Source organism: Arachis duranensis, chromosome 5 (assembly GCF_000817695.3).
Source record: "Arachis duranensis cultivar V14167 chromosome 5, aradu.V14167.gnm2.J7QH, whole genome shotgun sequence".
NCBI classification, from domain to species: domain Eukaryota; kingdom Viridiplantae; phylum Streptophyta; class Magnoliopsida; order Fabales; family Fabaceae; genus Arachis; species Arachis duranensis.
In genome coordinates this window covers 7,119,781-7,135,777 of record NC_029776.3, presented here as the reverse complement: position 1 = coordinate 7,135,777, position 15,997 = coordinate 7,119,781, and the positions used below count along the sequence as shown (strand labels likewise).

Here is a 15,997-nt window from a genome sequence, read left to right as displayed (position 1 = left end):
ATATAAGTAATTTCACCAAAATAATATTTTAAATATACACATTTAGTATTTATTCATAAACATATATTTTTTCATTTATATTATATCTTAATAATAATATGGGCAATTTACCTAAATAAATAGAATGGCAGAATCCTTTACCTAAATGTGCAAAACTGATTGTTGTTACGTGTATGTGCAAAAACGTACTCTATGTAATCCGTGGCAACCCACCACGGTTTACGAAACCTGCATAAACCGTGGCAGGTCACAACGGTTTAGGAGCAAAAAATATTGAGTGTAAACCGTGATAAGTCACCACGGTTTACGAAGGATGGATGGCATGCATAAACCGTGGTAAGTCACCACGGTTTATGAGGAAAGTGGCTTACACATAAAACCCGGTAACCCACCGCGGTTTATGTGTGTAGCTATATAAGTGGCTTACACATAATAAATGCCTCACATTTCGTCGATATATCCTGCCACGTGAGCGACGCCATTGGTCGATATATCCTACCACGTGAGCGACGCCATTTAGTCGGTACAAGCGATTCTCACCCTCCATTGGCTATTCAAGCAACAACTGCAGCAAAGTGGAAGTGTTCCTCTTCGGTTGAAGGCCAAGCAACCGGTGAGAATTAAGTTTGGGAAGTTGAAGCTATTCAAGATCACCTTCAGGGTTAGGTGCTGGATTGTTGTGGTTAATCTTAATGCTAATAACTCCATTAGAATCAAGAGCAGTAGCTGCAAGTTCAGGCTCAAGTTATAGATTATAATTCTTTGGTGCTTATTATAACTATTGTTCATTATAATTACTAATAGTACAATATATGCCATATATATTGCTATGTATTACTATATACTATTTTTTTTATATGGTCTCGGATTGAGATTATTATTTTATTTTTTTATTTTTACTTTACAGATGGAGATTTACATTTTAAGATTTTTCTTAGTTCTGTACTCTTGATTCTGTATTTTTCTACCATTACTCATGCCCATATTATTTTTTGGTTCTGTTTGGATTTTCTATATTAAATAATTACCTTGTTAACAAAAATTTAGACAAGATTACTTATATAGCTACACACATAAACCGCGGTGGGTTACCGGGTTTTATGTGTAAGCCACTTTCCTCATAAACCGTGGTGACTTACCACGGTTTATGCATGCCATCCATCCTTCGTAAACCGTGGTGACTTACCACGGTTTACACTCAATATTTTTTGCCCCTGAACCGTTGTGACCTGCCACGGTTTATGCAGGTTTCGTAAATCGTGGTGGGTTGCCACGGATTACATAGAGTACGTTTTTGTACATACACGTAACAACAATCAGTTTTGCACATTTAGGTAAAGGATTCTGCCATTCTATTTATTTAAGTAAATTGCCCTAATAATATGTTTAAATAATATTTTAATATTTTTTCACAATTATGTGTGTTAGAGAATCATTAGAATCATTTTAGATCAGTTAGTATCGTTTATATTTATATAGAATATCTGTATATTAATTGTAGGATTATATACTTTTATTATCTTGATTCCTCTGGTACCTATATATATCCCTTGTACATTGTACTTTTCTTTACACGGAATAATACACTCTTCAGATTATTCTCTCAGTCTATTGTTTCTAACATGGTATCAAGAGTCTAAAAATTTTTTCCAATGAACATTTGTTCATAGCCTCCTTTTTTTCTCTTCCGACAGTGCTTCTTTGCTTTGGTTTTTCATCTTGTTTCTGACGCTTTGGTTCGTCACCTCTGCCATCATTGTGTTCGTCTCTCCGTCAGGATTTCAACGCCACCGGAATCGTCGCCTGAAGCCGCCGAAATCTCCCTGCCTACCTCCATTGTTCCCATCCTAGGTGCTTCAGTGGCTGTTGGATCTTGCAGCTGATCGCACGATCCTGGAGCTTCCACGTGTCACGCTGCCAGCTTCCCCTGCGACCCGCGCGCCCGCGATTGACCCGACCCGACCCGACCCTCCAGTTGACCCGCGTGACACCTCGTCGCCAGCGTGTCTTCCTCTGCCTCTCAGGTACTGCCACGTGTCGTCACATCGCTGATGTGGCACTGACATCACTGCTGACGTGGTGCTAACGTCGTAGACAAGCGGGACCCTCCCTAAGGTTTTTGGGTGAGCTCTTTCCGATTTTGCACTCCGTTTTCTCATTTTTTGCTCCGAAATTGCTGTTTTCTCTCCTCTTTCTGATCTCTGCCTACTATTATGGAAAAGTCAGATGCTTTTGCTGCCACAGACAAAAAGAATATATTTTGTCGAAACTGTAACCGTTTCGGGCACCTCATCTCAGCATGTCCTTCTGTTGAATGTCGCACATGTTACCAGAAACGTCACATTTGCTACCATTGTTCACAGCTGTTCTGCCATTATTGTAAGCTCTCGAGACATTTGATTACTGCCTGTCTTACTCGCCCACCATGTCCTGATTACCTCAGGCATGCTTCCCATCCCAACTTCTCCATGAATGTGTCTGCTTCTACTGTTGCTGCTACTAAATCTACCGCCTCTGCTCCTCTCAACCAGTCTCTTGTATCTCTCTCTGATATTGCATCTCTTCTTACGCATCTTCTCTCTTTTTCTGGTAATACTCCTGCTGCTTTTTTGACTCCTCCAGGTAATTCTACATGGTACTTTGATTCCGGCTGCTTTAATCACATATCAACTTTGCGTCATCTCTTCTCGTCTTTGTCTACCACTACAAATGCACCTTCTGTCAATACTGCTAATGGTTCGCTCTTGCACGCAATACACAAGGGTTCTATTTCCCAGCCAGGTCTTAATCTTCATGATGCTTATTATATTCCCAAGTTGAACTTTAATCTTATCTCTGTTGGTCAACTTGTTGATCTCGGTTTTGATGTCACTTTTTTCATTTCTGGTTGTCGTGTACAGGATCATTGGACAGGACAAATCATCGAGACTGAACGTAACGTCGGAAGGTTGTTTGAACTCGAGAATCTTCATATTCCTCCTGTACCAAATCTCTGTGCTGCTTCTTCTCCTTCTACTCTTCACTTATGGCATCAATGTCTTGCTCACACCTCCTTGGGAAAGATGCGTCCTCTTGTGTCTCAGGGTGTTTTGGGTCAGGTTAATCATGAGTCTTTTGATTGCATTTGTTGTCAAACTGCTAAACAACTTGCTGTATCTTTTCACAATAATTCCTTTCTTGCTTGCTCTCCTTTTGATCTTATCCATTCTAATGTTTGGGGCCACGCTCCCACCGCTTCTATGGGAGGAGCTCGATACTTTGTCATTTTCATTGATGATTACACACGCTTTACTTGGGTTTATTTGATGACCAATCGCCATGAGTTACCTCAGATTTATATTAACTTTGCCACTATGATTAAAACTCAGTTTTCCAAGGTCATTAAGGTTTTTCGCCGCGATAATGCTCTGGAATACCGTGATTCCAAACTCTTAATCTTTCTTGCAGAGCATGGTACCTTGTCTGAGTTTTCTAGCCTTGGTACATCTCAACAAAATGGCCTAGCTGAATGCAAACACCGTCACATTCTTGACTCTGTTCGTGCAATGCTTCTTCCTTCTTCGTGTCCTGAGCGTACTTGGGGTGAAGTTGTTCTTACTGCTATTCATGTTATCAATAGACTCCCTTCTGTTTTTGGTAATGTTACTTCCTTTGAGCGTCTTTATCGTACGTCCCCAAATTATAGTTCTCTTCGAGTTTTTGGTTGTGTCTGTTTTGTTTTTCTTCAGCCTCATGAACATAGTAAACTCGAACCTCGGGCTCGTATGTGTTGTTTCCTTGGTTATGGCACTGAACACAAGGGTTATCGTTGTTGGGATCCTCTCTCTAAGCGTATTCATATATCTCGTCATGTTGTCTTCTGGGAGCATCACATGTTTTCTCGATTCTCCTCCTTTGAGTCTATTCCTCCTACTCAGTCACCTTTTTTCACTAACCCTAATGTTGATCTTTTTCCTAGTGATGATTCTACAGGTTTTATCTCGAGTCACCCTCCACAGCCTCCTGTTCTTCCGCCTTCTCCATCTCCCGATGATTTCAGACCGGACGACGCTCCTACCTCTACTGTCATGCCTCCTCCTTCCACTCGCTGTTCTAGGGTGAGAAATCCACCTCCTCATCTTCTTGATTATCATTGTTTTTCTACTATTATTCATCAATATGAACCTAAGTAATTCAGAGAAGCCTCTACAAATCCAAATTGGCAACAAGTAATACAGGACGAAATACAGGCACTTGAAAAAGCACACACTTGGGACTTGGTTGATTCTCCTTCTAATCAAGAAGTTGTGGGAAGCAGATGGGTATACAAGATCAAGACTCACTCTGATGGTTCTATTGACCGTTATAAGGCACGACTGGTTGCTCAGGGTTATACGCAAGAATATGGTATTGATTATGAAGAGACTTTTGCTCCTGTTGCTCGTCTCACATCTGTTCGAGCTCTTCTTGCCATTGATGCGGTCAAAAAATGGTCTCTCAATCAGATGGATGTGAAAAATTATTTTCTTAATGGAGATTTGAAACAACAGGTCTATATGAAACCCCCTCCGTGTTATCCTTGTCCTTTTGAAAAAGTTTGTCTCCTTCGCAAGGCACTCTATGGGCTTAAGTAAACTCCTCGTGAATGGTTCGACAAGTTCAGCACTACCATATGTGGTCTTGGTTTCACCTGCAGTCCTCATGAGAATGCTCTCTTTAGTCGTAAAAGTGATCGTGGAGTTGTTCTTCTACTTCTGTATGTTGATGACATGATCATTACTGGAGATGATACTAATGGTATCTCTGATCTTATGGCGTCCCTTCAGCGAACTTTTGAGATGAAAGATCTTGGTTCTCTCAGCTATTTTCTTGGTCTAGAAGTCATATCCACTGATGATGGCATCTATCTCTCTCAAGCTAAATATGCTTCAGATCTTCTTGCTCGAGCCGAAATTACAGATAGTCGCACTGAGTCTACTCCTCTTGAGCCTAATGTTCGTTTTACTCCTATGGATGGCACTGTTTTGGATAATCCTACTCTCTATCGACAGCTAGTTGGAGGACTCGTCTACTTAACTGTCACTCGACCAGACATCGCCTATCCAGTTCACGTCCTTAGCCAGTTCTTGTTAGCTCTTCGTACTACTCACTATGCAGCAGTTCTTCGCATTCTTCACTACATCAAAAGCACTCTATTTCATGGCCTTTATTTTTCTACCCATTTCTCTTTGTCCCTTCAGACATACTCCGATGCTGATTGGGCTGGTGATCCCACTGATCGTCGTTCTACTACTGGTTACTGTTTGTTTCTTGGCGACGCTCTCATTTCTTGGCGTGCTAAGAAGCAAACGTTCACTGCTAGATCGAGCACAGAAGCTGAGTACCGTGTCTTCGCTGACACTACTGTTGAGGTTATCTCGATTCGTTGGCTTCTCGAAGATTTGGGTGCTACTCAGTCGTCCCCTACTGATGTTTTTTGTGACAACCGTAGTGCTATTCAAATTACCCATAATGATGTCTTTCATGAACGCACCAAACACATTGAGATTGATTGTCACTTTGTTCGGCAACGTATCCTTATTGATGTTGTTCGTCTCGTTGCTGTTGGAACACTGGATCAGACTGCTGACATCTTCACAAAAGCTCATCACCCGACTCATTTTTGGACTTTGTTATTCAAACTCAAGATGGTATCCTTAGCTCCCACTTGAGTTTGAGGGGGGATGTTAGCGAATCGTTAGAGAATCATTAGAATCATTTTAGACCAGTTAGTATCGTTTATATTTATATAGCATATCTGTATATTAATTGTAGGATTCTATGCTTTTATTACTTTGATTCTTCTGGCACCTATATATACCCCTTGTACATTATACTTTTCTTTACACCGAATAATACACTTTTCAAATTATTCTCTCAGTCTATTATTTCTAACAATGTGTTTTTAGATCCAAATAAATATAAAAGAAATCAAATTTTATTATTTAATTTATTATTATAGAATTCTTATTTTGATTTAAAATGATTCATTAAATTAATACAATTAAAATTAACTATAAATTATTTTATATAACACATATATATTTAATTAAATATTACTATATGTGTTATATAAATTATTGAATTTGTATGTGTTATATAAAATAATTTATAATTAATTTTAGTTATATTAATTGAATGAATTATTTTAAATCAAAATAAAAATTCTATAATAATAAATTAAATAATGAAGTTTGATTTCTTTTATATTTATTTAGATTTNAAAATTGATTTTTTTTTATAGAATTGCAAATTATTTATATTATTTAAACACATTATTATACACATAGTATAAGCAAAAGAAAAAAATACATAATTATGAATAAATATTAAAATATTATTTGAACATACTATTATTAAGATATAATATAAATAAAAAATATATTTATGAATAAATACTAAATGTGTATGTTTAAAATATCATTTTGATAAAATTATTTATATAATTTAAATCACGAATATTAATTATTTTTTTATAAAATTTAATTTATAAATAAATTATTTAATAATTCTGATTATAATTAATAAAAAATTTTGCTTAGGTTAATAAGCCAATTTGATTTTAAATAAAAAATCAATTTAAAAAAATCAGCTTTTACATGAAAAAAAATTAGTTTTTGTACATAAAAATCTATTTTTATTTAGAAAACTAATTTTTTATCCAAAAACTGATTTTTCTTTTTAAAAAAATTGATTCTTTATTTAAATTAAAATCAATTATAACTTATATATTATTTTTTAATATTTTGAAAAATTAATTTTACTTTTGATAATATTTATCTTTTAAAAGTCTCAAGATTAATTATTTTAATTATTATTTTTATTACAAATTAAATAATATAATACAACAAAACAAAGTCTTAAATTTCTAATAAAATAAAAATATCAAAATTTATTAATGTAAATAGTGTTATACTATAATGGCATTAAATTTATAAAGTTGATTTAAAAATAAAATAATAATTTTTTATTAATGACTGATATTACTACTAGTTATATTATAATTTTTATTATTCTAAAAATAAAATAATGCATGAAACTATATGAGAAGCTAAATATAATTTAGTGTTAATTCTATAATGATATTTAATTTGTAATGTTGATTTAAAGATATGTCACTTATTGTTAATTTAAAGATATGCTATTTGTTATGTCAAATAGGATAAAGTAAAAAGTTTGAAAGAATGCTGAAGATGGACATAAAACTCAAATACATAAGTTAAAATTTAAAAGTATATCAATTTAATCAAATAAGATAATTTTATTTTTTTTTAAAATAGAATTACTAATATTTTTACAAAAACTTTGGGGAGCCATGGCCACCCCTTGCCCTCACAAAGCTCCGCCACTGTTTATAAATAAGTTATTTAAAAATATCTATAGACTATCCTCAACACAAAATTTGAAGACCAAAAAGTCACGAATATTAATTATATTAAGATCTACCACCTAAGAACTTTTTGTAATTTATTTAATTTATCATAACTAAAAGTGTTAAAGAAGAAAGAAACAATGTTCTAAAAAAAATAAACGGTTCAAAAAAAATATATTGCATTATTAAAAAAAATAAAAAAAATAGACCATAACAAGGCTTAAGTATATGAGATATAATTAAAAAGTTGGCTCAGTATATTTGGTCAAAAACTCTTTGATTACTAATTTAATAGTACTGCTAATTATATATTTTTAAGGAGATAAAAACCTGAAATTGCAATGTGTCATTGATATGACTGCTGTCATAGAAAAGTAAAAAAGAAAAAATAGAACTAGGTGTCACTAAAAAAACTATAACAATGTTACTTCTATACATGTAGATAATTTATGATATCTACACCATAGACCTCGCCGTTATCTAATAAATGGTTCGATAAAGAGATTTTATATGTATCAAGCACTTTAAGCAATGAATAATAGATGAAAGATAGAGGAATCAATTAATTACCAGAATAAGTCCTTTGATAATTTGATCCGTATAATATTCAGGGTGGGAGTGTTGCAGAGTTAAAAGATGATCAATCATGGTGTTAGTGTTCCTCATGCCACTGCGATGCTCATCAACGAGACCTTGTAAGAAAGAATCAGTTCTCTTACTAATCCTCTTTAACCTTTTCTCTAAATCATCAAGACGAAACCAACGAAGCAGAGGTATGAAATCTCCGGGGTTATCTGCTCCTGCCAAAACCATTAATTCCTTGATGATCTCCCTGAATAGCTTTGCTTCTTCAACATCAGTGACGTCACAATCATCACCGTAGTATCTTTTTCCAGAAACCATCCTCATGATAGTGTTGTACGCCATTTCCGAGAACATGGAACTTAGCTCCACTCTGGCAAAGTCATCGTCGTTGGTGGAAGCTTTCAGAGCCAGCTTTTGCACAAGCCTCAAGATCTCGTCTCTTCGGATCTCCAAGAACGAGTCGAGTCGATGCGTGGAGAGAACCTCCGTGGCCACGATGCGACGGAGGTTGCGCCAGTGGTCGCCGTAGGGAGAAGACACCAGGGTTGTGTAGTTGTAGGCGATGTACTTTCCAACGAGAAAGTAAGGGCGGTTTGCGAGGACGATGTCGTTTTTGGAGAAGCATTCTTGCGCTGCCGTTTGTGATGAAACGACAACCACAAGGCGGGAGCCGAACCAGAGGGAGAAGACTTTGCCATATTTTTGTGACAGCTCATACAAGCAGCGGTGTAATGGTTGTTTGAGTTGGTGGAGGTTTCCGACTATGGGAAGATAAGGTGGACCTGGAGGAAGGTTTTTGGATTTTCTTGACTGGAACAGAAGGTTGAGAGCCACAAGAGAGAGAACAGAGATGATGACAAGGAAGAAATAATAGAGATGGATTGACATGATAGAGTATAGTAGAATAAAATAATATCCTTGGTCATTCGACAAGGCACAAGGAAAATGGATCTTATAAGAGACCACACTGCTGAAGGCACCGTGTATAGGGGTGGCAAACGGGTCTAAACCCGTCGGGCCGATCTGCGTAACCCGTCAAAAAAGACGGGCTGGACTGAAAAATCGGGATCGCTAAATAGCAAAAGTCCGCCTAATCCGCACCGCTTAAACCGCGGGTTTTGGCGGGTTTTGGCAGGGCGGGGCGGGCTTCCCCGCCGGGTTAAGATTTTTTTTAGTGAGGGGGTATTTTTACAATTTTTTTCCTAAAACCTAACTTTTCCCAACCTAATTTACAAGAGTATGAAGATAAAAATTGAGTGTTTTGAATTATGTTTATATTATTTTGGAGATAATATTTATAATTATGTTTTGGATTATGTTTATTTTGCTTTGGAGATAATATTTATACTTATATTTTGAATGAAAATTTGGTTTATAATTATATTTATTAGATATTTATAATTACAAAGACTTTAATGTTTGTGAATATAAAAAATATAATTTTTTATGCCATTAGAAATTATAAATTTATTAATATGGTTGTGAAATTATATATATTACTTAGTAGTTAATAGTAAAAAAAAAAAAGAGATACAGTCGACTTTACGTGAAATTGATATTTGAGAGTTATTAAATAATTTGATTGATTTGACTAAATTTTCATCTAACGGCTCTCAGATATCAACTTCACGTGAAATCGACTTCACCTAAATTTTCACCCTTTAAATAAGTGGTTAAAAAACAGGTTCGTGTCAAAAAAATAAAAATAATTTTCCATTATTTTAATTTTTTTATATTCAAATTTATTTTCAAAGATTTATAAGCAAAATAATATAAATGTAAGTAGATATATAAAATAATTTTAATTAAGATTAATTAATTTTAACATATTTTAATAGTACTTTAGTTGTCAGTTGCAGATAGGGCTGTCAAGTCAGCTCATGAGCTAGTTTAAACTCGACTTGTTAATAGTTTTATAAGCTAAACTCGTGAGTTGGTGAGTCAAGTTTGAGCTTGAAATTGAACTCATAAATTAAATGAACCGAGCTTGAGTTTGAATAAGTTCAACTCATTAGTTCGTAAGCGGACTCAATTTTATATATATATATTAACGATCTTAATAATTTAAAAATAATAATTTATTAATAGATAAACAATATATAAAATTGATATTTTTTTAAAATACATAAGTTATAATTTACTGATATAAAATTATAAATTATATTTCTATTATTTGAACTAATTTGTGAGCTTTTGGTGAACTAAATTTGAGCTTAAGAAATAAGTTCGACAATATATAAAATTGATATTTTTTTAAAATATTTTTTAAAATACATAAGTTATAATTTACTGATATAAAATTATAAATTATATTTCTATTATTTGAACTAACTCGTGAGCTTTTGGTGAACTAAATTTGAGCTTAAGAAATAAGTTCGATTATTAACGAGCTGAGCCGTGAGCTAAGCTCAATTTTTGTGAGTCAAGTTTGAGTTTGATCTAGCTTAACTCAGCTCGACTTATTTCCAATCCTAGTTGTGAACGATTTAGTAACATTCTAGTCGAAAAATCAACGAATTAAGACAATTTTAATAGTAATTTCAGTGAGAACATAATATTTAAATTCGATGTTTGATCAAGCAATAAATATACAAGATATGCTGTAAAGAAACTGTGAAATAGATATATTCGACGATAATCTTTATACGAAAATATTTAATAACAAAAAAAATTAGCTAAAAATAATCATAACTTATCTTATTTAATATTTATTAATTATCCGAAAATATTTAATAACAAAAAATTAGTTAAAAATAATCATAACTTATCTTATTTAATATTTATTAATTATTGTGACAATTAATAAATATTAAATAAAATAAATTTTGACTCATTTTTTTCTTAATATTATCGATGCTTATATTAGAGGTGGCAAAACGGGTCAAATCCGTTAGGTCCATCCGCAAAACCTGCTAAAAAGGGCGGATTGGACTAGAATTTAGAATCTGCCAAATTAAAAAAAAAAAAACCGCCAAACTTGTACCGCCAAATTTACGGATTTTAACGAGACGAGGTGGACCGATCCGCCGGACCAAAAATTTTTATTTTTTCTTTTTTTGTTAAATAAAATAATGATTACTACTACAAAAGTAATAATTATATAATTTTTACACATTTTTTTATTTTTTAATTTTATTCTTCTTCTAGTTATTAACTTTATTTATTTTATTTTATAATTTTGTATATATACTCAAATTATGTAATTTAATTTTTTAAAATAAATATGATTCTGTTGATAAACATTATTTTGAACAATTTTATTAAAATTAAAAATAAAAAAATAATTAAAAAATTATATTATAATTTGACTATTTTTTGTATTTAATTTTTTAATTATTATTTTTTAGTTAATTTTAATAAATTATTTTTTAAAAAAAATCAAACCAACTAATTAACAAAACAAACTAGTATTTTAAATCTATTTTAATTAACAAAATATGATAACCCATCCCATTTATAATACGGACCTAAACGGAACGGATTGAAACGGACTAACCCACCTTGCCACCCCTAACTTCCCTAACTTATATGTCTTGGCATCAGTAGTTACAATTCCAACTAATAAAGAGAAAGATTTCACATATAATTATTATAAAGCAACAGGACACGAGGAAAAAAAAAACCACTAATAAAAAGAGCTTAATGGACACAGCCAAAACATAAGTGATCCTACACGGACGTACAGATGTTTATTCATTTAATTATACAGATAATTGTGTGCTAATATTACTAATTAAATAATAGCCTTCGTTGCAAATGGATCACGCACCTTACACATTGCTTCCAAGGGAATTTTCCTTGACACGGTAAGTCCTTTTCCTTCAGCCATATCAATTTCTGCATGTGTTGTTCGCTCCCATTCAAAACACTGAATCAACAACCCTAATGTCAAATTCACTGTACGTTGTGCCAAATTGGCTCCTGGACAAGCCCTTCTCCCTATTCCAAATGTTAGTAGATTGTTTATTTCACCTTCCTTTTCAAACCTCTCAGGCTTAAATTGTGTAGAGTCGTCACTCCACAATTTGGGATCTCTATGAATAGCCCAAGCATTCACCAATACAATTGTGTTTTGCGGTACCTTATATCCTTCCAAGGTGCAATCCTCTGAAGAAAGATGTGGAACCAATAATGGTGCTGCAGGATGCAATCGAAATGTCTCGTACACTATGTTTTGAAGATAATTGAGTTTTGATATGTCAGACTCGTCTATAAGGTGATCTTGTCCAATCTTTGTGTCTATTTCTTTTCTTGCCCTTTCTAGTGTTTCTGGATGGTTTAACAAATTAGACATTGCCCATTCTAAAGTCACAGATGATGTGTCTGTTCCAGCAAGCAGCATAACCTACAAGTTCAAATTATGAAATGAGTATTACATGTTTTTTTTTTGGGTGTTGTTAAGTTGTTAGAAATATATTTTTTTAATAAAAATATTTTTAACATAATAAATAAATAAATAATATTTTTAGCTTCACTTAAACAAATTCTATATTTTGTAAAGACGAAGCATACTATACATGTTTATTTTGTAAATTTTAGTTACTATATTTTCAGTAGAGTTTGTAATTTACTTCGTAACATGGATAAGTACGATTTTGATTCTTAAACTATAAGCTGAGAAATTTTTTCGTTTTTATTTTTTTTATATACAAAATTGTCTCTAAAATTTAAAATTAGATTTTGAAATTGTCATTTTTATTTAAATATTAAAATTTTGAATCACATTATCTATAACAAAAAAATAAAAAAAAAAAGATAAAGAGAATATTTTTGTTTTTACAAAAAAGAAGAAAAGAAAGAGAAGGAAGAAGGAAAGAAAAAAAAGAACTATCTAGTGTTTTTATTTTTGTTGTTATTTATGTACGATTTTAGTTCTTAAAGTAAGGACAATTTTAAAATTAAGTTAAACGATAGAAACAATTTTATATATAAAAAAAGTTAATAATAAAAAATTTTTCGATCTATACTTTAAAGACTAAAATTACACTTAATCTCATAATAATTAATAAAGGTTACGAATATATTTGATAAAGTACTTTTTAAACTACTAAGCATAGAGTCATAACATACTTCAATTAATAGAATAATATAGATCTCTTTTTAAGAGATATGTTTTCGAAGATATTTTTATATGAAAATAATATTGTAAATTATTAAATAAAATATATTCAATAAAATGTATTAAATTATCTAATATTTGCAACATCATCATTTTCGTCATTTTCACATTGACGGGAGGATGTCATTATGGGATAATACTCTTATTCTATATTTATCTAATCTAAGCAACCCTGTATGAAGAGGTGCATAACAGGAAGGAAATAAATGAGCCAATATACTAGCTCTGACCATGTCAAATAAATAGATAGTCCAAGGTAGTGATGGATGGGAGATGGGACAGAAACACAGGGACCCACAAAATTAAAGGAGTAGTGTTAAATTGAATAATATTAAATTAAGCATTTATATTGCTCTAATATCCCTTTTTTTTTGTTTGGGAAAACTCCTAAAGATGTTACATATTTTAGGAATTTTCAAATGTACTGGTATAATATATATAATTAAAATTTACTGAAATATCAGTATATTTAAAAGATTTCTTATATTTTATATTTAACTAATAATTAAAAGTTGCACTTAATGTGTTTGCCATATGTGACTTGTTTTCTTACTTTACCAACAAAGTAGATTTAGTTAGGTACTACTAATAAAATATTTAAGAGTAAAACTAGGAAACCAAAAGCATATCAGCCAAAATCCAACTAAATATCTTTGAATGAATTCAAAATTTTTATGAGTTAATATATATGGATGTTTCTTCTATTAAGTATTAGAATGTTTCTTTTTCATATTAAATGTATGTTCTTTTATATATTTTTCGAATTTGTGATTGTTAGAAATAGATAGATTAATGTGAGAAAAAAGAAGAAGGTTTTTATAAATTTTAATTAGATTTACTTAATCAATTTAAAATTTTTTAAATTTTAAATTTAAAAAATTTAAAATTAATTAATTATTAATATAAATTAATATAGTTTTATTTAATTTTTTGCTGATAAGCTTTTGGTTCCTTATACTTTTCCAATATTTAAACATTCATTGTTTATGTGTATACTCTATACTGAAATCAGTATCAGTATACTATTAATATTAACAACCAAAAAAGTGTATAAATGACTAGATTAAGCATAACTACATAGGAATATGGATATTATTATGGAAAAGTTTAGGGCCAGCAATTTTATTGAATTTTGCCTAGCATGTAACCAGCAGAGGAAAGTGAGTTATTGGATGAAATCTCATACCAATCTCACACCATCAAATCATTATTGATGACTAATTGATGGCTAACAATCACAAAAATTGCTGGCCCTAATATTGCTCTATTATTATATCAACATCGGAAGACGCCGCCCTAGTCAACGACGTGGACCAATCAATAAACATGCTATTGACTACCACATGTGCAAGCCCACTTTCATCGATTTATTCAGTTGTTTATCCTCTTTTTATCGTATAAACTCGTCCTCATCCTATAATTATGAGGTTGCAACTTGCAAGCTCACCGTAAAGTTGAAGCAAAAGGACTATGCTCAATAAAATAAAACAAGGGAAGAATAATAGTGAAGAAATATAGAAACTTACCATAATAAGTCCTTTGATGATTTGATCTGTGTAGTACTCAGGATGCGACTGTTGCTGAGTTAGAAGATGATCAATCATGGTGTTAGTGTTTCTCTTGCCATTGCGATGTTCATCAATAAGCCCTTGTAAAAAAGAATCAGTTCTTTTACTAATCCTCTTTAATTTGTTCTCCAAACCATCAAAATCGAACCACCGAAGCACTGATATGAAATCTCCAGGGTTGTTTGCTCCTCCCAAAGCCACCAACTCCTTGGTTATTGCTCTGAATCTCCTTGCTTCTTCAACATCAGTGACGTCACAATCCTCACCGTAGTATCGTTTACCAGAAACCATTCTCATTATAGTGTTGAAGGTCATTTCCGATAACTTAGATCTGAGCTCCACTTTGTTAAAGCCGTTGGAACATTCCTGAGCCAGCTTCTGCACGAGCCTCATGATCTCGTCTCTTCGGATTTCCAAGAACGAGTTGATGCGGTGCGTTGAGAGAACCTCAAGCGTTGCGATGCGGCGGAGGTTGCGCCAGTGATCTCCGTAAGGGGAAAGCACGAGGGTGGTGTTGTTGTAGCCGATGTACTTTCCAGTGAGAAAGTGAGGACGGTTTGCAAGAACGATGTCGTTTTTGGAGAAGCATTCTTGCGCTGCCGTTTGTGATGAAACGACAACCACAAGGCGGGAACCGAACCATAGGGAGAAGACTTTGCCATATTTTCGTGACAGCTCATAGAAAGCGCGGTGGAATGGTTGCTTGAGTTGGTGGAGGTTTCCAATAAGGGGAAGATATGGTGGACCTGGAGGAAGGTTTTTGAGTGCTCTTGATTTGAATAATAGCTTCAAAGTGAGAAGGAAGGAGATTGTGAGGAGTGAAAGATATAGGAAAATGGACATGATTATTGAATTGCTTCCAGTAGTGTTTGGATAGTTTCGGCTAGTGTGTGTGGTGCTTCGATTTTATAGAAAAAGACACCTGACACGTCACCCTTTCTGCGGCTTACATGCAATGCCTGAGCTTGCGTTTGTGCTTACGTCATACTCATCATATAAGTTCTTGGGACTGGAGAAGGAGGAAGGAAAAATCCACGCTGTTTTCTTTCTCTATAAAAAAATCAATGATTTAAGAAAAAAATAAAAGAAAATTACTTTAAAAAATAGTATCAATCAACATTTATATCTGTTAGACCAATTTAGAGTAAGTTTTTAAAGTAGTCTTTTAAATTGGGTCTGTATATTAATATTGTCTCTCAATTTTTAATAGCATTAAATATACTTTTTAGTTTGATCTTCGGCCAACATATAGATTCTTCTACTCAATTTCGGCATGAATTAGCAGTGGAGCGCTGATCTGTCACTACCAGCTCCACGTAGGACGTCTAAAATGAT

The 15,997-nt window shown here is 32.8% G+C and overlaps 2 protein-coding genes across 2 annotated transcripts; both read right to left on the bottom strand.

Annotated features, from left to right (window-relative positions):
- Nucleotides 1-7,151: 7,151 nt before the first annotated feature.
- On the bottom strand, nucleotides 7,152-8,888 carry LOC127747757 (cytochrome P450 81E8-like). Its single transcript, XM_052262340.1, has one exon. It carries the CDS (start codon nucleotides 8,861-8,863, stop codon nucleotides 7,949-7,951), a length of 915 nt encoding a protein of 304 aa, XP_052118300.1. The 5' UTR covers nucleotides 8,864-8,888; the 3' UTR covers nucleotides 7,152-7,948.
- A 2,478-nt stretch (nucleotides 8,889-11,366) lies between these two features.
- LOC107487703 (cytochrome P450 81E8) lies at nucleotides 11,367-15,554 on the bottom strand. Its single transcript, XM_016108400.3, has 2 exons — nucleotides 14,621-15,554; nucleotides 11,367-12,320 (listed from the first exon to the last, which is right to left on the bottom strand). The coding sequence occupies exons 1-2, from the start codon at nucleotides 15,503-15,505 to the stop codon at nucleotides 11,709-11,711; spliced, it is 1,497 nt and encodes a 498-aa protein (XP_015963886.1). The 5' UTR covers nucleotides 15,506-15,554; the 3' UTR covers nucleotides 11,367-11,708.
- Nucleotides 15,555-15,997: the final 443 nt, after the last annotated feature.

Coding starts and splice junctions, on each gene's coding strand:
- LOC127747757 (XM_052262340.1), bottom strand. CDS start 8,863: ATGTCAATCCATCTCTATTATTTCTTCCTTGTCATCATCTCTGTTCTC.
- LOC107487703 (XM_016108400.3), bottom strand. CDS start 15,505: ATGTCCATTTTCCTATATCTTTCACTCCTCACAATCTCCTTCCTTCTC. Junction 12,321..14,620: donor TCATCAAAGGACTTATTATG/GTAAGTTTCTAT, acceptor TTGAACTTGTAG/GTTATGCTGCTTGCTGGAAC.